The 25,908-nt window shown below is 44.3% G+C and overlaps 1 protein-coding gene across 1 annotated transcript; it reads right to left on the minus strand.

Moving 5' to 3' along the window:
• Positions 1-2,845: 2,845 nt before the first annotated feature.
• On the minus strand, positions 2,846-25,908 carry LOC142938070 (ubiquitin-conjugating enzyme E2 E2-like). The gene is given in 8 exon segments (XM_076081277.1): positions 2,846-4,603; positions 5,708-5,855; positions 8,755-8,817; positions 8,819-8,913; positions 21,037-21,039; positions 23,164-23,210; positions 24,111-24,294; positions 25,786-25,908. Coding segments are annotated over 7 exon segments (630 nt in total). The 5' UTR covers positions 24,287-24,294; positions 25,786-25,908; the 3' UTR covers positions 2,846-4,505.

The following is a 25,908-nucleotide window of genomic DNA, read 5'->3' on the forward strand; positions in this document are numbered from 1 at the left end:
AGTTTTATCCACCTATTTACATTTATTGTAATTATTTTAATGTTATCTTTAGAATCCAACATCTTGATACGGCACGTGATGGTCGAACTTGTGAACTTTGTGTTTCATGAACTTCAATATTTAATTTGAGGATTTATGCCACCTGATATTACATTCAAACAATCAATGTATAATATATTAAAATGACTACATTTGACAGACAAGCATACTACCTCTCTCAATTAATGTGGTGATAATTAAATCAAGCCACAAATTCAATGCCAGTTTCATAAAGACAATTTGGAAAGTGTGATGTGTTGTTTACTATATTTTCAAAGGGGTTTAATCTAATAGAACTTCTGCAATGACTAAATTGCTGCATCGCTGGCCACAGAAACTGAAAAACCACATAAACGGACCACGTCTGACTCATGAGTAACAAGGTATTATTATAACAGGGCCTGTGAGTTGAAATTATTCATTGCATGCTGCAGCCTAAGAGCACATTTTCACTGTTTCAAGAGGATAATGTGGCTTGTACGTATTTCTGCACCAAAGGGCATCGATTCTCTGCACTTTATGCGTCCGCCGTGTGCAACCGGCATTTCAAAAAACCCTATTAAAACTGCATCTGGTGCAATTACTGATAAATTACCTCGTAAGAGATTTGTTAGGTGTAAGCGGGGCCTTACAGAAGTTAAATGAGCCACGAAAGAACACGATGCACCTGTTACCTGCTGGTGGATGTGTGGGTTTAAAAGGTGAACAAGGTGATCCCGGATGCTGTGTCAATATTGTGACAGTAGCATGTGCTCATCTTTAACCCCATTTAAGTCCTGAATCACACACATCCCATTCAGTTTGTTTGAATTTAAAGTAAGAAGAATCCTTTTTACACCTCGTCTGTTGCGACACTTCATTGAGACTGTGCAATACTGAGTGAAACCTAAGATGCACGGTTCACGGTGGAGTTAAATTTGAGGATATTCTCCTGCACAAAGGCCACACTCCTCAAGGAGCCATGGAAGAACAATTTAAGATCCAGCAAACACTAATATTAATTAACACGAGCCTGATCCTTTCCTTAAGTCTTTGGTAAATTTATATCTGGTATTATTTCAGCACCCATTATTAATGCAGGCGTGGAGGCTTCAGCCAGTTTGACTTTCTCGCAGACTAACGACCATCTTATTATTCAAGCCAACTCCCGGCCAATCAGAACCGTCACCAAAATCTGAAGTGTGTTTTTTTTGTAAGGCTTTTTGCATCAGTATCTGGACCATCAAATCTGTATAAACAGACCAAGAGCTGACTTGGTCCTTTGCTTAAAAGCTTTTGTATGATTAATTTATGAAGTCAAAACATGTTGTGGGTGAGGAGTTGAGTCCGAGTGGTCCGTTCCTTCTGTTTTTAATACTTTTAATATAACTTTCCCAAAGCTCAATGGCGGAATGTAAACTAAACTGAAACAAAGCAGAGAACCAGTATAACCTCTAAAGAACAATACAGGGGCTTAAAATGTTCTATATGGTTCTCCAGCTTAGTTTAGTTGAAAGAAGAGAACCTCTAAAGAACAATACAAGGGTTTAAATGTTGTTGGTGTGGCAGCGGTGCTATATCACCTCAACCTTTAAGAACTGCAGAGGAACCGAGATTTTTCTGTATTAAAGACATGATGATAAATCGAACCAGGAGAAGCCGTTTCATATTCTGCATGAGAACAGTGAAGGCTCTGTGGGAGCAGAGTCTGAGATGGTGGAGGAGGAAGCAGCAGGAGACCCCGAGCTGAACATATTTAAGAACATGTTCTCCTCATCGGTTCAGTCCAGGCTGCCCTCGGTCTGTTTTAGTCTTGACCTTAGACCTTATGATCTGTTTCATACCAGAACCACAGCTCTCTGACGTTGTTCTGCTGCAGCTTGTTTTTCAGCTTCTGCTCTGCGACAGTTTGTACTCATGTTGTGGCCTTTATGGAGTATTTTTGTCTCTCTTTTTGGTCATTTTGTTGCCGTTTGTAGTATTTTTGTGTCTCTTCGTAGTGATTTTGTGTCTTTTTTTCAGTAATGTGTCTCTTTGTAGTCATTTTGTGTTTCTTTTTAGTCATGTGTCCTGCGACAGCCACATATATTTAATAATTATTTTCCCTTTTTTTGTCAGAGCATTTGATTCATTGATTTCTGTCAGGGTATAATGACAATTTCAACAATAATATCCAAAATGTTCTTGAAGACCGACCCTGCCTTTAACGTACACAAGTTGCCTGTGATAACCAAATGGTGAGGAGACTAACAGGAAAACACACATGCCATTTCAGAGAGAAGCACACAGAAGGGTCTACGTTATAAGTTTGAAGGATATATCCAGGATGTCAAACTGATTAAAAGCAGGTTATAAAGATAAAAGCTAAAGTTTACAGATCACAGTGCGAAAGTGAGATCGACACCGAAGATAATAAAATTAAGGAACATTGTTCCTGTAAAGCCGGGTAGCTCTTTACTCTCTGTTACAATCATTAAAAATAAAAGCAGTATAGAAGCGCTAACACTAGTTAATGATGTGCTAACATACTCTGCTAATGTTAGCTCCCACTGGGAAAGTGCTCAGTCTGTATTTATGTCCGCCAGTCTTCCAAAAGAGAAGAATTTCATGGAGATCCATTCATGCGTTTCAGTGACATCCACAAAGACACGAACACATCACACCTCCTTTATAGAAGTAATAAAAGCAACACGATAGGGCAGGAGTCATAATGAGCCACACCCAACTAAAGCAGATATCTGATAGAAGAAAAAACAACTTTTATTGTAATCGAGCCGATGTTTCAGACTGTAAGTTTAACAACCAGGTGTGTGTGTGTGTGTGTGAGCCGTGACTGAGTGAATGAAGATCAGTGAGTGAAGAAGTGTAAATATTTGACGATGCAGTCAAACACAAAATCCCAGACAGAGCCGAGCAGTTTTTTCCTCACAAGCCGACCACAGTGTGTTTTATTGGGTGCTTCAGTAATACAAGTGCACAACAAACCACTCTGCAATTGCAGAGGTGGCGGGTAGCCAGTAAATATACAAGTCCTGCCTCTTTCACAGGCAGACCTATACTTTTGTGGTCTGCCTCAAAAGCCTTTGAAAAAATACATACAGTACAAACAAAATCAGAGGAAGTTAAAAAGCATGAAGGATCCATTGACGCAAACCTTCCTGTTCCATGCGGATAACATATTGATGGCAAAATACAAAAAAAACAAAAACGAGGAAATCAAAAGTAAAAGCATAATATTCTGCATGTTTGTTCCAGGTGCCACTAAGAGAAATGAGAATACATACTGTATAGCTGGAGGACAATGCGTATGATATTTATAATATTCTGTGTTTTTTTTGTTTTTTTCTCCAATACAATACTTCCAACATTCAGATATTGGAAAATAAAAATCCCAATCTACTCTTTGTATAAAAAAGAAGCTTTCAAGTCAACAAGGAACAAAAGGACATTTTTTTGTCTTCATTGAATTTTTTTTTTTTTTTTTTAAACACAGAAAAGGTAGATAAAATGTTGAGGTGGAGGAAGAGGAGGAGGAGGAAGGTGATAGGAGGGCAGGTTTACTTTTGCACTTAGTGAGTGTGCTTTGACAGACTAAAGGCCTTAACACACCGGGGGCGGTTATTTTTTTTTTGTGTGCGATTAATTCACACGTAAATATATATTTTTCCAAACAGTTGTTGAGTACTTCCACACAGAACACGAAAAATATTCAACGAGATGGATTTTCGGAGCTTTCGCAACGCAAATAAAAGGCATCAACCGATCAGGTTGTGTGGAACGGGTTGAGTTACTTATAAAAACAACACAGAGGCTCCATAGTCTGATGCAAGACGGCAAACTTTATTAGTCCTTTCAACCTTGACTAATACAGACCAGATCCACTCCTTCCGTTCTTACTTTTCACAATAAAAGCCCCAGGTAAGTACACTAATTGTTTTTACCAAAGGGAACTCAAATTCACTCAGAGCATTTCGCTAAAAGGAAACTCAAAAAGACAGCTTACAGTAGTTTAGGCTGCGTAACAGTTCAGACAGATCAGACAGACGAGAGGATCAATGATCGGTAGGATCAATGATATCAAGGATCGGTATGATCAAGGATCGATAGGATCAATCAGTGATCGATAGGATCAGTGATCGGTAGAATCAATGATATCGATGATCGGTAGGATCAGTGATCGATAGGCTCAATGATCGATAGGATCAATGATCAATAGGATCAATGGGATCAATGATCGATAGGATCAGTGATCAATGGGATCCTGGTAGTTGGTCCTCTGCCTGCGTGAATCTATTAGAACCTTTTACTTAAAGTCTTGTAACTAATTAGTTTTGATGAGAAATATTTGCAAGTATCGCATTTTCGTGCCGTTTGTTGGTCCCGCCCACCCCGTTGTGTGAAGGCCTTAAGGGTGAGAGAGAGAGAGAGAGAGGTAGAGAGAGGTACAGTGACGGGTGAGGGAGGTACAGGAGGGGATGGTCGGTGGTCTATGTGGCATATCTCTTCGTCCATTGTTTGGCTATTCTGTCATGCTCCGTTCTGTTGGTCAGGTACTGTGTGGCGATGCTTCCCACCAGAGGGTCGGCTGAAAGGCACAAAAGGCAGAGAGAGAATATTTAAAATCATGAAGCGTCAATAATCACCTCAGCTGGGCGGGACGATCCACCGTCAACAGTCAACAAACGTCTTCATCCTCTCCGGTTTAGATTATGTGAACGTTTGTGCTGGTGAAGATGAGTCATGATCACATTTCTATTGGATCTATTGGAACAGGCCAAGGAGCAGAGTTCTGGTTTATATTATACAAATCTAAACATTAATATGCAGGTGACCAACGTCAACACCCACATAGTTATTGTAGTACATATCACATTATGGAAAGCTTCTTTAAATGTACAGTTTATAATAGCATTTATTTTAAAAACTGAACTCTGGTCGAGTGATTTCTTACATTCCCCTCCAGACTAACCGTGATTGATATAAATGCAATTCTATTTCATTCCAGATCGTTAAGCCATCTCCCAGACTCACGCTGGTTGCAAACTATAAAGAGTTTGGCCTGAGGGGTGTGGGGGGGCAGCGTTCATTTTATTATGGTGTGGTGACCTTCAAGTAGACTTGATTACACCGTCTCAAATTCAGCTGCATCAATAACCAGTAAATCATATTAAACAGGCAAAGACAACCCAATCAGGAGCAGCGAGGACTGCAGACAGACGGTGAAATAACAATAAAACCGTCTTAGAGGATTATTCCCCCGTACTTCCTTTGTGCTCACGTTCATGACATTGAACTCAACACTTCTCACAAGCTGTTCATCTTTTAAAAAGTGGAGCCACTGACCCATTTATTCTTGCTTTGTAAACTCATTTCCCAGCATGCACTAGTGCACGACATTCTGTTCTCAAGCCAAGAACAAATCATCAATATCTTTGATCATATTCGTGTTTTCATTAAACACTTATTGTGGATCTCCTCTGCCAGCAGCTCGCTCCTCTGCTGTGGACATGTGCTTTTATTATTTACAACTGTGCCAACGATCTGTCACTGAGCATCAATGAGGGTTTGAATTGGTCATGGATTGTGGTGCTTAATACACTGTTATTAGGCCTCGAGTAAGAAGCATTCATAGAACCACTACTGACTTCTCACTAATAAAAAGCATCAAACAGACGTCAGAGAGTCTCACCTGGGTTACAGTCTGTGAGCAGGGAGCAGATGGACAGCAGCACCTTGGAGATGGTGAGCGCGGGGCTCCAGTTGTCCTTCAGGATGTCCAGACAGATCACCCCCTGACTGTTGATGTTGCAGTGATAGATCCTCGTACGGAAGGTTACCTGAGGACGCACACACACACAACAGTTTGGGAGTTTAGAGACAGAAAATCGGACTTTATAACAAAAAAAATGTCAGCACTTTACGGGAAGCGTTGCTTTCAAGAGGAAAGAGAACTCTGTGCTGCATTAATCATTTACAAACAATTATATTCCAATAAACACCAGGAAACCACTAAAATAAAAGGTAGTTGCCATTTTAACACAATGAATTAGCCGAGAATGATAACAGAATAATGAAATGGACTTTAATTAATTCCATAACTGCCACCACCAACAGTGGGAAACCACGGCTCTACAGATGTTTGTGAACACTCCTGTTACGTAACATCAGGATGAACACAGAGACCTGCAGAGTTCAGATCTGATAAAATCTCAAATACGAGCCCGTTTGCAGTGGATTAAGTGAAGGAAGATGATTTGGTGTGTGAGGATGAGGAGCTTGTTATAACGCAGTAATAACAGGTGAGACATGGAGGGCAGGTTAAGGCTGCTGTGGGCCTCTCATCGCTTCTCCTTTATTCACATTAACTTCTGTATATCAGCATCAGTGTGATCGCTCCACTGAGGGACACTTCACACCATTTGTCTCTGTTGCTGGATGTGCATGTAGCCACAAATATATATTTTTTATGGCTTGCAAACCGCATGTAGTCCATCTAGTATCCACCAATACTCATGATATTCTTAATAAATCAGACCAACAGAGGGCAGCATGGTGTAAAACCAAAACACCACAACAGTTTTGTTGCCACCTTGAATATTGGACCCAAGTGTTGATTCATCCCTTTACTCGTCACAGTAAACAGCCTCCACAAAGCACACAGTGACCCATCACATGTTGACTAATGTTACGTACTGTTTTATTATTTCAACACTTCAGACTTCAGAAAATCAAAATAAGAAACGTGACAAAGTGTTCATGAAGCCACAGGTTTAAACATTTAAATAACGGACCTCAAGAAAGACAAACAACAAGAAAGGAGATAAAAAAGAAGACGTAGCAAACATTAATTAGAAAAAATACTACAAAAATAAATGATAAGAAGCAAAGAAAATACATTAAAAAAAGAGTAAATTAAGCGTGATGACAATTTACATTTTCTAAAACCGAGCTTTTGAAGCAACGGTAATGATGATGAACCAGTCTTGTATTAAATTAATGAATTTAGGAATTTATGCTCAAACTGTGCTCCCCCCCCTCTCAACAACCGACCTTCCTCTGTTCATGTAGTCCGTCCCGGCTCAGACGTTGAGCCTGACATCTGCTCGGTTCTGACACTTGACACCACTGTTTACCGCCCCCCCCCCCCCTCGCTCCAATCACCAACATCTGGCCCTCCTGACCCACCAGAGGAAACCTCTAATGAGCCTTGGCATTCCCAAAAATCACACAAGGGCAGGACGTTATAAATAACCGACCGCTCCGCCTCCGCAGATCCAGAGCTCCTCTCCTGGCCCGAGTTCAGAAGCAGAGACGCATCCACCTGGCGAACTTGTCAGCTCTTGTTTCTCTTTTAGAGGAGCTAAAAAAGGAGAGTCGGATTCTGGATCTAAAACTCTCGAGCCTGGGGTCTGAGAGCACTCAGCAACTGAGCTTCACTGGAGCGTTTCTGTAGCGAGGGAGTGTGTGGCAGCTACAGGCCGAAGGCTTGTGTATGTGTGTGTGTGTGTGTGTGTGTGTGTGTGTGTGTAGGGGTTTGGCTGCAGTTCACAGTGTGTCGGAGGGGTAGGAGGTATTGGAGGGGGGGGGCGGAAACACTCAAGTCCCTCTGGCAACAGAAAGCTGGGCCGGAGCCTGTGGATTTGTTTGAGTCTGCTGTCAAACACAGAGCTGGTGGTTACACAGCACAAAGAGCGAGAGGAGAGGGCGAGCGAGCATGGGGAGGGATTTCCATAACAGAGAGAGAGAGGGGGGCAGAAAATGAAGGCCAAGTGAAAGGGGGATAGGCCTGCACTGAAAAACTAAAGGGCCGACTGGCCCCGACAGTCTGCGTGTCATCCACTCAACACCCTCAAAGTGCTCAGCGGACACAGAACCAACAGGTCAGGATTTGAGCTCAAAATCACGACGATTCCTCATGAAAGTGCAAACCGAGCTGCAAAAGAGTGCACGAAGAGCTGCAGTGCTGATCTCTCTCTCTCTCTCTCTCTCTCTCTCTCTCTCTCTCTCTCTCTCTCTCTCTCTCTCTCTCCTCTCTCCCTCTCTCTCTCTCTTCTCTCTCTCTCTCTCTCTCTCTCTCTCTCTCTCTCTCTCTCTCTCTCTCTCTCTCTCTCTCTCTCTCTCTCTCTCTCTCCTCTCTCTCTCTCTCTCTCTCTCTCTCTCTCTCTCTCTCTCTCTCTCGTCTCTCTCTCTCTCTCTCTCTCTCTCTCTCTCTCTCTCTCTCTTATCAAGGCTTCTTTGTGTGATAATTGGAAAGAGACGTCTCGTCATGCCCGGACCAGAACTTACATGATTTAGTGAACAGGTGCGTGAACCCGTAAATAAATGAACAGAAGGCCCTGAGTCATGACTTCATCTTCAGTTTGTGGCTGCAGACTTAAACCAGTAAACACCGGGCACGATGACCAGGCTCTATATAAAGTAAGATGATGAGTCTGTGCTGATAGCACTAATATCACATCAGCAGAGTGTGTGACCTCTGCTAGTTTCAGCAACCTGTCCTCAATTATGAATATTGTTTAATATAAAAGGACTAAGTTATATATAATATGTGAGTTTTGGAATAATTCATCAGGCGGCCAGAGACGTGACTCCATATGAATACTAATGTTTCTCTGAGGGATCCTCCCACACCGAGCTCTCTTTAATACGTTTTCATTCTCTCCAGATATTTCCGTTACTCTGTGCAGGAAGTTGACACTTGTGTCGGCCTCACTCAAACATTCAAAATAATGTAACAGTTGTGTCTGCTGGCTGCTGACCTTGGGGGGGTTTGAAGGGGTAGTCGGGGGTGAAGGCGATTGTCCAGGAAGAAGACGCCCCCCTCGTACACGGAGCCCGGGGGTCCCAGGATGGTCGACCTCCACTCGTAGATGTTGTCTCCTTTGGGGCCCGGCGCTGGAGAAATTGAAACAAAAGACGTGTTAATATGTTAATCGCCGCGTTGGACTCGACAGCCTGGTGTTACAAACTGCAGCGGGCTGACGGAGATTTGGGGGGGGGGGGGGGGGGGGTTAGGTGGGTTTCTGACAAGTTAATGACAGAGATTTGGGGGGAAACGCCGAAGCCGTGGGGGTTTTGAGGGGTTTTCAGTTCAGGGCGATTTTAGTAGGATTTAGATTATCTTTCAAAAAAGTTGATTGGAAGATTAGATTACCTGCTACTGGGGAGCTGAGTTGAAGCAAACACACACACACTGACACACACCAGTGAACCAGTATAACTCAGTAAAACCAAAGAGATATTTACAGGCCAAGCGACGCAACATGATTTCATATTCCAGCCCGTCTTCATTCGTGAGATGAGTATTTAATGCCGAGGGTCACATCTGTTGTTTAGGCTCAGTAATTAATGCTATTTCCATATTAAGCGCTCCCTTCCCTCCCCCACTGTTGTTTGTGGTAAGACCCCGAGCTGGCATGGAGCCAGAAGGAGACCGGGACAATGTCCAGATCACAAAGCCCGGGACGACGAACAATCCCTCCGGTTTCATGCAATTACCTGGGATGGTGTTTAACGCCAACCCTTAGCTTTCTGGCACATGTAAACAGCCCCACACACACACACCCCCCCACACCCCCACACACACACACACACACACACACACACACACACACACACACACACACACACACACACACACACACACACACACACACACACACACACACACACACACACACACACACACACACACACACACACACACACACAGAGATTTCCTGTGTAACAACCTCAGACAGCAAACTGTTAAAAGCGGTGTCTGGCTCCAAGCGCGTCCTTGAAGAAACACATCGTTCTCCTTAAATAGAAATAAAGACATTTCCTTTCCTCCTTCAGCATCAACACATGCAAATTCAAACTAATCTACTTTGCCACTCTTTCACACACGCTGCCCCTCTATTAAGCCTTCTTTAATGAGCTGATTATCATTACTGCTTCTCTGGGGAATTATTTTCAATGTCGATAGCGACGTCGCCAATCTGGACCCGTGTTGTTTCAAGGCACAAAGAAAATCTTTTATTTTGTGAAAATAAAATGACAAAAGCAAAGAATGATAAGGGAGCATGCCGGGCAGTGTTGGTCCATAAGAAGGAGACGCATACGGAGTACTCGTCTTTGTAAACCTACTACTTAAACTGCAGTAATTGAGAACTTGCACCATAAACATGGAGGGTGCTCGCTGTCAAAAACCGGTGTTAAAGAACATCAAACAACGTTGGTTTTACTTGTCTCTCTCTCTTAAAACTAACTGTGTTGCATCTTTGGTCGGACAGAGAGCGCTATCTGAACCGACTGCAGGAAATGACCCCTAAATACAAGGATTCATAGGCTCCCAGAGACAGATGTTGACATCTGATAGCCAACAGTTACTTGTGCTCGGAAAGCCTGTCATAACAATATAAAGTGAGGGCCACCAGGGTTCATTGGTGGTCATGTTCAGCTGTTCCTACATTCTTCTGTTGTATTTAAGTGAAGTTAAATTGGAGCAGAGGGATTCAATATTTCCATCATGCCTCAGATGGGATGGGATGAGTTTTGACAGGAGGCTGTCAGGTTGCCAAAATAAATGTGTTCAATAAATTACTTACTTGAAGGGCCGTCCTTGACTGAAGAAATTCAAGTAAGTAACAGAAGTTCTTTGACTAATTGATTAATCTGTTCGATTGCCTCTTTATTTATTGTGCCTCTGCAGTTGGATGCAAATGGATCTCTTTAGATCTGGAGCCTATGAAAGAGCCGTAGATGGGACTACTTTTCATGTGGTCACAAATACCCAAATCTGATAAAAAGAACATTAAAAATCGACTTGAGATCCCATCGGTCTGTCAACTGTCTAAAGCTGCATTCAGCCCATTTATTTCAATGCGAACAGTAGATTTACAGTTGTCTAAATCATAGACTGTATATAAGGGGTGGACGTAGTCACCGTGACGTCATGCATTGGTTTGTGCCCTGTGGTTCGGATGCCTTGATTCTGTCATTTTGTCCGTCGCCATCTTGATTTTTTTGCAACCAGAAGTGACACGAGAGGGTGGAGCTAAGTACACCCGAACGCTGATTAAGACGTTTTTAGGCGACCAAAATATTACAATTAACTTTCATGAACTGAAAACACACTGTGAAAGGGTTTAACTCCCAGACAGGACAACACTGTGGTAGCGACCTGTCAATCACAGTAAGCCCCGCCCTAAAGCATACTCTGCTTTATGGTCTGTTTGACTCTAAATGGACCATAATTTACTAAATGAACATCATGCTGTATTGAAGAATACTTGAAACTAGAGATTGAGACCATAAACTCATGTTTAAAATGTTTACTGAGGTAATAAATCAAGAGAGAAGTAGAGTCATTTTCTCATAGACTTCTATACAACCAGAGGAGTCGCCCCCTGATGGACATTACAGAGGATGCAGGTCAAAGGCACTTCCTCATTGGCTTCACTTTTCAGAACTGGAGGTTGCCGCCTGGTGTAAAGGTGAAAAACACAGGGCTGTTTCGGCAATAAAGTTGATCCCTAAACTGGTCTTCCTGATTGATCTTTCATGAGTCACCTGGACCTGAAGCAACACACCTACACCAACGCAGCCACTCACGTTGTTCGGTCCGAATGCTCGCTAAGACGACGCTTCAATCAGACTGCGGGCAGTGATCGACCAGGTGTGTGGAGGCCAGAGAGTAGGCAAAGATTAAACTCTCGTCATTCCATTCTTCACAAAATTACGTTCGGCAATTTTTAAAAGAGCGCCACACTGTGAATGCCTCGGAGGAAAGATTGTCTGAAAGTCTTTGAGTGAGGCCGTTCAGAGCAGCTATAAACACCTCAGACGTAATCGGGCGACGTGTTGCACAAACTAGTTCATTTCAAGCGAGTCCTGCTTGGTTTGTAATCGTGCAGCGTGATCCTGATAGAAGCATCAACTGAATTGGTCGTGATCCCTCTCCAGCTCTTCAGACATTACTTTATACATTTCCCGTGCTATTGACAGAAACTCATAGAAAAGGCCTATTTTTTCCTCGCTCAAGGCAATCTCCTCCTTCTGTGCTCAAGGCAACACTTCCATTACCGCCACAACTATTCACAAGCCTCCTTGAGGCCGTGCTGAAAGAGACGGACGACCATTCCATTTCCAAATGTATCCCATAAAAAGCACATGCTCACTTCCTTCAAAAGGCTGATGATTTTGCGGCCTTGATAATAGCTCAGACGCGGTGGAAAAGATAAGAGATGAGCGGTCATGGCAGAGGTCCCCGCTCGGAGGCGAGAGTGCTGTCGGGGATCTGACAACCACACAAGGGGCCGTGGATAAAGGCTAAGTCAATAGCAGAATGTGCATGCCACCGCTGGCGGTTGCTCGGAGACCCCCCCCCCCACCACCGTTCCTGCAGCGCTTTGTTGCAGCTCTTTCAGCATCTGACAGGCGCTCGCTCGGCCATTACGTTTTTGGGAAAAGGCGAGCGGCGTGGACGTCGCAAAGAAACTCGATTCGACTCAATCCGCAGCATCAGTGAGAGTGTTTGCACGAGATGCCGATCGCCAGGCGTTAATTAATGCACGCTTAGTGACGGAAGTTAAGTAGCCGATGACTCCTTGACCCTGGTTAATAGCGATGCAGGATATGCTGCTCTGCAACAGACATATCCAATTCACAGCAATCATTGGGTAATCAAGGCGTTGTGTGAATTTTTATTCTGCAAGGGCAACCTCACGCCTCAGCCTTATGTCTCCTCACTGAATCAATGTGAAGTCGATGGAGGCGTTAAGAAGAACAAACACACGGTAATCGAAACAAAAAGACAGTCGGATAAATATTTCAAGTCTTTTTTCTCCTCTCAGATGGATCCGCTCGGCACAAACGCGTGACGTGAACTGGTGTAACAGTGCTGCTTCTGGGCTTTGTTTTGGACGCTGCAATAATACTCGTCTCTCTGTGCAAGTAGCGCTACTTCTGCAGTGCACCGTCAGCCAAATGCCTTGATTCACTGGGTATTTGGGTCATTTGTTCCAGGGGTCCGGGTGTCCGTGAGAGTCTTGCCACCGCCTTGTCCTCGGAGATTACACTCATAGTAGGAACCCACTTTAGACAGCTGGGCTGCTTCCTCCATAACGGAGCACCCATATAGTGTTTTTCTTTACATTCAATCATCCTGTGAGTATTATATTTATAATAGAAACAACAGTCCTGATCCTTCACTAGAGCTGCACAGTTAATCACGACTAGCCTACATTGCATATTGTGACTTAAGTATTGCCATAATGTATCGTGGGGCCTCTGGAGATTCCTGGAGTAGAAGAGTAATGTACCGCAGAGCAGACGGGCAACACAAAAATGCATAAACTCATGTGTAGAGGAACCTGTATTCTAAGTCTGAGGCAATAATGTGTTAATGAGCAGGGATGTAGCACAACTTGAAAGCAGTGCTCTGTTGATTTAATTTGAGGGTGAAAGGTTTTCTTACAATTTTATTTTGCTTCTAGGAGTCTCTGTGAATGAGGTCTTTACAGCACATTAGCAGGAGCGCAGCACATCATGGACGTTTATTTATTCTATTTAAATGTGAAAGCTCAACAAAATCAGTGACTCATCGAGATAAATCATGATGAAAGTAATGGTGATTATATGTTTCGTGCAGCCCTATCTTTCACTAAATGTAGCATCAGCACCACGACTCAGTCAGAGAGGAGTGTTGTGTTTGTGGAAGCTGTGAGGGAGTAATTGCATCCCACGCTGACCTTGCTCTGTGGTTCACCTCGACAAAGAGTCGTCGGTGCACACGAGGCTGAGGAAGATTGGACCGAGACAGCTTTCAGAGGAGGATTAAAAAAACGGTTTCTTCTTCAAACATAAAGGAACACTTTACCACATTTTTACCTTGCATTCCCTGTTCCTGAAAACTATCCAAGCTGTGCCCCCGTAATAAAGACAGCAGTAATAATTTCCATATATATTGAATGACCTTTCCTCCTCACGATACAGTGCGGTATGTGAGACCAGGGTGCCCATTTAATCATCCTCAGAGCCTTATTTCACAGACAGGGCGATCGGCAAAAAAAAAAAAAGATAACCTTTATCTTGTGGGCTAATCTACTGAAAAAAACCGCCAACTCTATCTCGTCACCCAGAGCCAATTCCCACAGACATCAGAGCTCGGGTTAAGATGATGAAAGAGATGTAGTCATGAGATAGGACTGTACCACTCACAGGGGAATGCATCAGGTAAATCTATCTCCTCTGATCATATTTACAGGGAGGTAAAAAAAAGAAGACGAAACTACATTTTCGACGCTGCAACGACAAACCAGAATAATCTCTGAGAAAGACAAAACTGGAAGCAACCACTGTTAAAGAATGCCAAACCTAGCGGGAACAAACAGTCATGTGAAGATAAAATGAGTGTGTGCAGTAGTAAACGAGTCAAACAGAAACTTTCATTTCGAAATGTGCTCCGAGGCTGTATTGTGTTATTCTGACTTGTCCTTTGACGTCTATGTTAGTTATGTGTGAGGTTCCTTTAATGAGTCCACTGGTAAGACCTTAGAGACCAGTGTTGTTAGTGCGAGACTGGACGCACGAGCAACAGTTAATCATCATCCACAGGTCAAGAATATACAGAGGATGCTATTTATTTTTATATCAAACTAATCAACTAACCTACAGGCATGTGAGGAGTTCTGGTGGCGTTGGTGACATTTCTCTTATAAAGCAAAATAAAACCTCTTCCTCTGAAAACTGTCAAACAATGATTTTGCCGCCACGCTTTGCAGCTTATGCTGGTTTTATTTAGCTTCTATGGAAAATATCAGCCGCTGTAACAGATGCAACTCGTGGAAATCAGTGTATTAGTCATATTTCTGTGAAAATATGACTATGTTTGAACATACAGAGCATGTTGCAGGACACCATCAAAACTGATGCGTGTAGGAATCCATTGCAGCCGACATGAATCCACTCTGCCCACAGCTGTTCTGTGAAACACTGTTTAACAGCCGCCTTTCAAGTCTAAAGAGGGTGTTTGTTTGATACACCAAGATTGGGTTGCATTCAAAAGATCAGATCGGTGGAATATCACTTCAACGTAAAAGGTCAGAACAGCAAATGTTCCTGGTGAAAACACTAGACAGCGAGTCACACGGCGAGCTGTTTACGGGAGCAGGTAAATAGAGCTGCTCCGAGGGGCTGATGAATAAAACAGGAGAGAAAACCAGTAATTGAATGTGAATCCGTGTGTTTTTTGGAGCTTGTGAATACCGCCGCGCACAAATAAAGCCATTATCTGCATTATTCGCTATCCGGCTCGTTTCCCCGCGGGCGGTTTTTCCTCCTAATGGCACCGTCGTTCAGTTAAGATCTTCTTTTCTATCAGCGTGGCGGGCTGCTGTTATCAGAAGAGGAACTTTAATGAAGCAATCTCCCCCCCCCCCCCCCCCCCCCGACTGCAAAAGAGCCCCAAGACCAATTACTGTGCAGCTCAACGGTCCGAGGTGACACCTCCTTCCTCTGTGCTCTTGTCTTCATTGTCTCAAATGACATGGTTTGTTTTTTAATCAAGCCTTTTATTGTTCATGCGTCCAATGAAATATGCAATTACTGACCGGACGGTCTATCCGGCAACAACAGGAGGGGGAGGGGGGGGGGGGGGGGGGGGGGGGAGAGAGATGGTTGAGTAGGTTGCGTGCTTTCCAAGTCGAAAGGGAAGAACACAATTGTATTCTCACAGGAGGGAAACCTCGATTCAATCTAAACCGCAGCCGGTATTGAATTGAGGAAGTGCACTTCTAAAGAGAGGGTTTGAAGAACCGGCCTTTCACTCAGGAAGTTTGTCCCCGCTGAGGTTTAAAGTCACATTAACTGAGCTGTAAGTGAAGCAGGGGATCTGTGTATTTTCCTCAGCCTTCCGTTTGAATTCAGCCCGATGCGTCTGAGGTACGGCAGAGGTTTTGCCGCGGTAAGCATTTTTCTTTCTTTCTTTCTTTTTTCTTCCCCGCAGCCGGAGTCTGATGCAGCGCAAATGTTTGCCTCTGGCTCGAGATGAATAATGCAGGGGATATCTGTACAATAACAAACACACACACAGGCTTTGCATGAAGGAAACGGCATCGTGAGTCAGAAGAAATATCGCTGTAGCGTGTGCTCGGGGGTGAAGGGATGACACAGCAACGTAGAGAGAAATAAAAAGCTTTTGTTCCATTAATGAGGACCACATGACCCTCGAAGCAAAGTTGCGCAATTTGGCAGAAAATAAAAACGTTTTAAGAGCACACGGTCTGATATTAATCACAATTGATGCGGAAAGTAGCCTTTTCTAAACAATCTCAGTGTGTGTGTGTGTGTGTGTGTGTGTGATCTTCGAGGGGTAATTATAAACATTTACTTTTGCATGAATAAAACGAGGTAGAATTTATGCTGACATGTAAATCGGTGCAGCAGTCCAGGGATTCACAGGAACACCGCTTCAGGAAAGGAAACTGCCAAAAAAAAAATTTGCCTCAGAGACGAAACTGCAGCCTCTTGCAATTTAGAAACTAATTTAGTCGAGAGCATGATGCTAATATTTTTTAATTTCACAGGCCTGCGCCGAAGTTTCTTCAGCCATAATTAGAGACCCTCTTCAGCCTCCCTCCACTAGAGCACTCTGGGCGGCCGAGGGAACGGACTTATTACCGAAAAGGTCAGTGATCAGAACAAGCAGAGTCTGATCGTGCGTTGGTTCTGTTCCCTCGACACCACGTCAGCTCTCAGGTTAGCAGGTAGAGAAATGTAAAACAAATCAGCACAGAGAAAAGAACATTCTAAGAGATGTCATCCACTGGTTATTAGTCACTTTCACCATTTGCAACCAGAGGAGTGTTAACAGTTCGTCCCCCTCGGCCTGCAAATATCATTAAGACACTTTAAAGCGTCTTGGCAGGAGCACTGATCTGTGACTTCAGGGGGACATCCATCAGGCTCTCACAGCGGTAAACGGGCTCTGACGCAAACCGTTTACTCATACGCGTCTGTGGCTCCTCGCCCGCCAAAAAGATTTGCTTTCGTGTCAGATTTCCCATCAGTCGCCCCCTCAAACTGCTGTCTTTGTCCACCGTCGAACCCGTTCATAACATTCTGGACAAATGTTTGCCAGAAAAACCAACTCACAAACGAGGACATTGAGAATTGAAATGATACGCATGAATCACGGCGGGCCGCGTTTTCGCTGTCAAACAAGTGCCGCAGTGGAAAACATTAAGGATAAATTAAACTCGGGGCCCCGGCGTACGCTGCTACCATCGCTCTATAGGAGCACATTCATTTCTTCCCCCCACACTCTAAACTTTGTGTGAGGAGAAAATAAATGAGGAAGGAGCGGTTTGCTCGGGAAGGAAATGATTTTGTGGCAGATAGGTAAGAGAACGGTGGCCATAACAAACCAGCAGAGCCCGGTCTGGTAAGTCCATCTGTACTATAATGTCCTTCTGCTCCTGGAGCAGCTACAACACTTCTATATTTATCTTTAGATGTGATGTTTTCTTTCCAGATAGCACATTTCTTCCTGTCTTATGGTCTCTTATTTATCTAAGATAGAATACATTTACTGTAAATGTGATTACTCGTGATTTACTTTGGTTATACTTGCTTTTCAAACTTTCAAAGACGTTCTTTGCTTCTGTATTTAAGACAACTCAACAAAACCATATTTACATTTAGTATTGGCTCGTTCTTTATCTGAAAAGCATTTCATCAACGCCGAAGGTTGATTTTGACCAAACATTAGTCTCTGACCCCGCCTTGTGCCGATGCAAATGTCTGATGTGCTTCAGCACAAACGTCTCCAAGAAGAGCCCGTTTTTATTCATTCTGCTCGGTGAACAAAGCGATTCTGAAGCGGTTGTCTTCATGAAGGTCTTTAGCTTTCTGCAGTCGATGAACAAGACCTTCACTGAAAAGGTCAGGAACAAGCCAGCGTCGGACACAGATGGGTGCATAGAACTCATCAATATGTATAAAGGTGGTGATTATGGAACAAGACATCGATTAGGGTCGATTCCTCCGAGGTCAAACGAAGCCGTCCTCAAAAAAGCATTTGCTTGTTTCCCGCTTCAAATTGCCGTCACATTGCAAAAGATCCAACACGGAAACATTAATGCACAACAACCAGGAGGTATTCCTGCAGCTCCTCCCCCTCCCCTTGCCTCCGGTCCTCATCCCTCCGCCCCCCCTCATGAATATTGATACCCCCCCCCCCCTGCTGTGCTTAATGGTAAAGCTGTGAAAAATGATGCTGGGAGTGTCACTGGCACAGAATCCCCCAGAGGCCTGGCACAAACTAACAGGCAGCCATACAGACACCAAGACCATCCCAGAATTAAGAGGTCAGAACCTACAATACAGAGAGCCTCATCTTCTGATGATAAAGGAGATACATATTCATGTCGTGGTGACCAGCTGTGTGTGTGTTTCGAGAAAAGGCCGTTCCCTGCAGCTCGCATGTCATCATCATGGGGGCATTACGTCACACCAGGAACATTCAAGGACCAGAGAAGGCTATTTGTTCCAAGGACCGGCCATACATTGCAGCTGTGCTAAAAAAGGAGGAGCGACGGTTGAGGTCAGCTGAAGCTGTAATCAAAAGAGGCGGACGTTACAAAGAATTGACAGTTTGCTTAAAACTAGCTCTACATTGCAGGACCAGAACAATGCTGATGCATTACAGTGCAAAACCCTTGAAGCAAGACTCAAAAAGAGTCCAGTGGAGGCATTAACAAAGTCAGAGACGGCGTTTTCAACCACCTCACGGAGCGAACGCTGGTTTAATTAGCCGGCGATCTACAGCCTGTGAGTCATCCCAACTGGCAGAAATTGACGCTCATCAGCGAGAACCAGGATGCTATTTTTGTCGCTTACAAAAGCAGAGGCCTTTGCACACCAGGTCCCTATTTTTCCTTTTAATCGGTCATCCAGTAAAAATTGTTACACACAGAAATCCAGCTCACTGAGTCTGATTATTTTCCCTCCATTATACAAGATTAAAAGGATAATGGACAATCTTTAACTTCTTATCTTTTGTACATCTATCTTTAAATGCTTCATCTCTGTATTCTTTACTTTGTCGTACAGTGAATCAGCTCATCAGATGACATTTTGGATGATGATGTTTGCATATACGGTGTCTCTGAGGGGTCAAACAGCTCTCTAAAGGCTCTCTACAACACAGAAAATCAAACCTGTTTCAAAAACTTAGATGACAGATGAAAGGTTTCAGAGTCGATGTGCAAACATGATTGAAACCACAAAGAGGTTGTGTTTATTTATTTTAAATGTGCAACAATTTTGGACGGAAAAAACAGACTTCATGAGCAAGAGCCTTAAGGGGGGGTGGGGCTTAGCTTATGGTGCGATGTCTTAAATAAAGATCCAGTGTATTAATGTATATTCTGTTAAAGCGTTCTCCGTTAATAATGTCCAAAGCATTACAGGAGCTATTCTGTAATTAAGTTTTGTAAATTACTTTCAACACTCCGGCAACCTTATCTACTTCCACTTCAGTTAGCGGCTTCTTACATTTCCCAGAACGACTTGTGACAATCTTGACAGAGGGGGGGGGGGGGGCTTGTTACCCAAAATGCACCATGGGTCGGGGCTGTGTTGCACTTAATCTATTTGAGCCGCCTCGGGATGAGAAATCGGTGTCTCTGCCTCTTCTGCGATGGATTATTCTACTGTGATTGCCGAACAATGGCAGCTTATAAGAAAAAGGGAATCTTTGAATCCGGATGGGTTGAAACCTGACATGTAGCATTATGTTTCAGACGGCTGAACATTGCTCAGCCATCACTCCGTTGTGGCTGTAATAAAAGTATCTGTTTTAGCCATCTGTGAGAAGAAGATAAACACATCAAACAGCACAGTGGTCCGGAACCAAAAGGTACAAAAACACCAGTAGCTGCTGTTTTAACCACGTCAAAAAGTGTCTTTGTTTGGATTTGTGCTTGAAGCCCTGGTGTCGGTGGATCAACAGCACAAGGAAGGAATCGTAACAAGTCACAAGAGTTGCAGCGCCGCAATAACAAATGCAACTATTGCTGTCATACAACAGTGGCAGCACAAAGCAACAAGATGGAAGAGATAAGTATGGAAATATGAACGGAGAGGCAGAGAGGAGTATTTACTCATGACAGGAGCGTAACACACACGGAATGTGATTCAGGTAGAAATGCGAGATAAGGCCGTTTAAGAATCACCAGCAGTAGTCCTGGACTGATTTTAAACAATTCAGCTAAAGATCAAACTCAACGATTCTCATTATCGTTTTAGTCATTTAATCTAGCAAAAAATGCCAAACATTCATTGATTTCAGCTTCTGAAAATGTGAGGATTACCTGCTTCTCTGTTTTGTATCATTGTATTTAATATCTTTGGGTTTTCTGACAGTTGGTCGTACGTAACCGGCACTTGCAGGATGTCACTTTGTGCTTCAGGAAGCAGATCAATCGATTGTGAAGATAATTGTCAGTTGCAGCCCTAATTTAAGGATGTCAGGCATTCAGTGTAAAAAGGAGATTCGGTAACACCAATGAACCCGTCATGTTCCTCGTTCAGCTCATCTAATCCCAACTGTATTCTCATTAATACTACTGCAATATAACGTGTAGCACAGGAGAAAACACAGTGATCCTTTCAGATAAAAGCACAAGCTGCCTGTACAATATACTTGGAAGTGTAAATACTTGACAGTGAGAATAATTGCCGTGTCAAATCCTGTCAGGCGTCAACGTGCTGCTGTTGGTTTTGATGCACGACTACCTGCCAAGGTGACAAGTGAGCTGACACGATGCAAAGAGTGAGATAAGAGTGAGATAAAGCTCAGAGACACATTCTAAATACTTGCTTGCGTTTTTTCCAAGTTGTGACAAAGCACTAAAAGTAGAAACAGACCGCTTTCAGTCACACTGTATGGCACTGTACGCAATAATGTTAAGACTCGTCATGTTATTTATTGTACCGACAGTTTGTGATATTAAACGCAGCCGAAGAGTTTACAACCTCAGAGGGACGTTAGAGGACGAGTGGTGGGCTTTTTATTAGACTTATCAAAAGGGAACCTCCTGCCACAGATGTTTCACCAAAATAGATCCTCGACACTTCCAAGGCGCTAAATGGTAAACTCTGGCTCCTAGGACACATCTTCACCGAAGGACACAAAGCAGAGCTCACCATTATACGGACGGACGGACGGACACACGGACACACACTTTTTAACGCGACTCTCTCTCTCCGTCTGCCTCCTGAAGGGGGGCCGGCAGTCTGTGACTCCATTTGTTGCAGGGAGAAGAAATGAATAACCTTTCAGGCTCACCTGGCCGGGAGCGAGCGGCATACAAATGACGACACCGGCTCCACCGCGAACCCCTTCATGTGAGAACGTAAATGGGTCTGTGATCGTTTGCATGGGAAATTGAATGTTTGACGCCCCCCCATCATCCTACTCCTCCTCCTGTCATTGTTAACAGAGGGCTAATCTATTTGGGTGCATCACAGAAAACAGATTATGGTATCATTTTGGAGGGTACAGAAAGGGAACACACACACACACACACACACACACACACACACACACACACACACACACACACACACACACACACACACACACACACACACACACACACACACACACACACACACACACACACACACACACACACACACACACACACACACACACACACACGAGGATTATCTTGAAGAAGCTTAATTGTTTCCCAGGCAACTAGTTCCCCACTAAGACGGCGACTGTGAAATTTCCACTAGCGATTATTTTACTTTCAAATGACTTACTCGTGTCCTCCAGCTAAATCCTCTATGTGAGCCAACCTAGTTTTTTATGGGGTGGCAGGAAGGGGGGGGGGGGGGGGGGGTTGTATGGAAATAGATTAGAGTCCTCGAGGAACACAACATCTCTTTTAGCCCGCAGTACAATAACAAAAAAACGGGGCTGTGAGCTGGAATGAAAAGGTTAGCTCAATGTTTATCGTTAATGGCGGTGGGCTTCTGATGAGACCCAGCGGGGGGGATTAATTCAGGCAATAAACATGGCCGTCCAGGGTGAAGTAATTCCAAATCGCCAGATGAGTCATACAAAAGACGTTTTCCTTCATCATTTTAAGCAGGTGACTGCGAACCAACGCGGCCGATCCAAAATCATGTAATCATGTTAAGTGATATTTGTCTCATTAGATCAAGACAGTGATCGATAAATCAAATGGACGGCCTACCTGTCCTCACTCATTGCACGTCACCCGAGTCTGAGAACAGCTGTGAGTACCAACAACATCCTTGTTCTTTGTTTACGTTCATAATGATAGTTTTGGCGAGTGGCTTTGGGGGCCTGAAGTGATTGGCTGTCAGTGTTCCCGACTTTCTTGCTACGTTTGATACCGTCATTGAAAAAGAGTCGGCAACACTGGGGGTTTGGCTTTTTTCTGTCTCTCTGCTGGTTTCTCAACATTACCAACCCGAGTTGTATTTCGCAGCGGTGTGCTGGTTCAGGGAGTAATTGTTGAGCTGTATTACAAAACAGCTAATAATCAATGAGAGTCACTTTGTGCGTTTGCCTTTTTGTCATGTCAAGAGAGACTGATGTACTTGTGGTGGGCCACTCGTTCGCAACCATATCTCTTCCTCAAAGCGCTGCGAGCCGCGGCAGCAGCACACAATAACCATTGTCTGTGGTAAATCCCCAGCAGAGCGAGGGGGGGGGGGGCACACGAGAATCGAAACGGCTTTTTAAAGTCACACTGCTGCTCATTTTCCACCATTTCAGAGCAACCATAATACTGTGATCCAACAGGCTGTGCTTTCAACAACGTGCATTATGCAGCAGTAGCAACAACAACAACAACAACAACAACAACAACAACAATGCCAGAATAGGCTACAGTCTCTCTAATTCACCTGAGATTACCATCTCAAACAAAACAACACAAACAACAGCATTACGGGAGCGGAGACAAAAGAGAGTGCACTGCAGCGTGGAATTTCCTTTTTCTAGACACAAGAAGCCTTGAAAGAAGCCCGTCCCTGCCACATCCACCACAGCTGGAACATCTGTACGCACGGGCGTACGAGTCATTAGAGAAAATGCTGTGAAAAGATCTTCTTACCTGCAGTTTGGAGGTGGGTCTAGTGTTATTTCTGCGAGCTCTTTCTGAATCCTGGAAGAGAAGGATTGTTATTGTTAAAAATCGATGTGGGGAGGGCAAATCTCCAGAGGACGATAAAAGCTGAAGGAACGGACGACTCAGTACAAGCACCAAGTCAGTGTTTGGATCCTGTGAGGAGGTAAATGTTGCTTTTAATCCCAGCGACACAGTATCTCATGTATTCTAAACGTCACCATGCAAGTTCATTTGCTATCCGTATGAAGCATAATTAGAATCTAAAACGTGCCAAGTTTTAGTGTTTTGTTAATCTTTGTCATCGTCTGTGGTGCACAAACAAAATTAAAAAAGGAGCACCGAGCATGAGGGTGAACACGGCCGCTGTGAGAATGTCACATAAACCGTGCAAAATGATGATTCAGACGGTGAAGGGCAGCGGAGTGCAGACGCTGCTGCTGAGCAGGTCGTTAACGTAAACACTTCAGATGACAGCGACGCCTCTCCGTGCTGAAGGCCCTCGCGGAGACTCACTCTTAACTCAAGACGTACAAAAAGGGAAATGTCGGAAACATCGGTCGCTATTGTAAGAAAGACTCGGGCTGGCCTCAGACAACAGTTTTGCTCAGCCGGTTGCATAATAACCCTGTCATCTCCAGTCTTTTTTTGGGAAGGGGGGGGGGGGGGGGGGGGATAAGTGTTAAGGTAAGCGTTGGAGGTGTAGGAGACACTAGAGCTACTCAAACGAAACAGGCTGGAATGGGAACATCTCTTTCGGGTGACATCAACGAGCTCCTTTCTGTGGGTTTAGTGTCACAGTGAATAGCGTGGATGTTTGAAATGACAACGCCTGTGAGACTATAGTCGTTATTTTCTAACTTCACACCCTCGGGGCAGAGGAGAGGCCTTTACTTTAACAAACAACCCGCTCTCTAGAGCCAGCTTCTTTCTTCTTACCTCTTGGCACTAGTTGAAAGTTTAGCAGCGGTTTTACTCGAGATCTTGGTCTCCTTCTTTTTGGGCTGTGCTTGCTCTCGCTCATGTTCGGTGGGTACCGATTCCCTTTGTTCGATATCCGAGCTGCCCCCGCTGGTGCTGGGGCTGTCGTCCGGTCTCTGCACTTCGCTGGACATCGTGGGCCCTGGAAAAAAGTAACGGCACAACATACAACCTGTGAGCACGGGGGGCCAAGCAGATTCCCACTTGCAGAGAGTGGCAATAAAGATGTTATAATGTGGAATTTCCTCAGCAAACTGGGTAACTTTTGAGGGGAAACCATGGTTAAAATCGGTTTAATTAATGTCGATGTACAGCTGGACGTGGATGAGAGTTAAAGCGATATAAAGACATTTGTCAAAGCCTACAGATGCATTGGTCCTTTGTTGAAATGAATATAATAATAAGCCTGTCCCCTAATGATCTATTAAGGGTAATATATATATTACTGGCTAATTGTTTTGGAGGACTTTATGCGAGTAGATTTACTGGCCTAGATTTATAAAAACAGAGCATATTGCTTCTCCCCTTTCTTTAAACAAATACTGCATCTTATTGTGGTTTGAGGTCAACAGTGTGAGCAAATACATGGATATAGAAGCTCTTTATAGCCTTGGGGGGCTGATTTAATCGGAAAGTAACACACACATCTCATGGGTGACGGATCAGAAAGGACACTTCACAAAATGAGGAGATCATCCGTGAAGACCGAGCATTAATCCATGCCCCCCTCCACCCTTTAACACACGACAAAGACACGGCTAACGTAAATATGTTGTTGACCGGTACAAGCTATACGTGAAATGTGGGGAAGTTAATCCGAACGATGAGGCACGAAGCGGCGGACAGCTCGCCTTCCCTGGGGGGCGTTTTCGCGGTACTGATAGGGACACCAACGGCTAAAATGTACACGCGTTCAGTAGCCGTTAGAGATGCCGGGGGTCGACGCGGAGATGTTATAAAACCCCCAACAACATACCACCGGGGACAAGTTAAGATGTCCGTGTGTTTTATCGGACATCACTTTAAAATGCTTGGTCAAACCGGGTAGGTCAACATTTGTGGGGATGAAAAGCACAATATGGGGTCAAACCGAGCCGTCCGACAAACAGCGACCGTAGCTAACGTTACAAGGCCGGTGGGGAGAGGGGGAGGAGAGGGGGGGGGGGGGGGGGGGTAGGAAAGTAGGGTGTTACATTAGCGTCACCGACGAGGGGTTCATTTAAAAAAAAGAGGAGAAGCTGAACAGGCCTCGGTTGTTTTAAAGTCATTGAAAATACGCATAGAAGAAGGCGTTTCTTCCGTCGGACTCAGTCCGAAACAGCCGACGGCGGCGCGGGGCTGATGGGAGGACGGTTCAGGGCCGGTGGCGCGGTGAGGGTAGGGGGGGGGGGGGTATGCGGGGATCCTCGTCGTTTGTGGAGTGTCCACATTGTGTCCACATTGTGCGTTGGAGTGCAGTGACCCTGCCTCGGCACAAAGGGAGGCTCGTCCCACACATCCACCACCACCTCCCCCCTCTTTCCTCCTCCTCCTCCTCCTCCGTCTTCACTGGAAAAAACGACACTTTTCACGGGACATTTACTTACTTTTCGCGTATCTACGAGGGGCGACTAAAGGCGTGTGTCGATATTACCTGGCGGCTGGCCGTCGATGCTGCAATTCCGCGTCGTAATAATCCCACGGTAACCGGAAAAAAAAGTAATATCCTCACACGGTCTGCTCGCTCCCGTGTCCTAGCTATTTAACTGGAGGTAGG

Source organism: Anarhichas minor, unplaced genomic scaffold, assembly GCF_050575085.1.
Source record: "Anarhichas minor isolate MPS153535 unplaced genomic scaffold, ASM5057508v1 ptg000079l, whole genome shotgun sequence".
Lineage (NCBI taxonomy): Eukaryota > Metazoa > Chordata > Actinopteri > Perciformes > Anarhichadidae > Anarhichas > Anarhichas minor.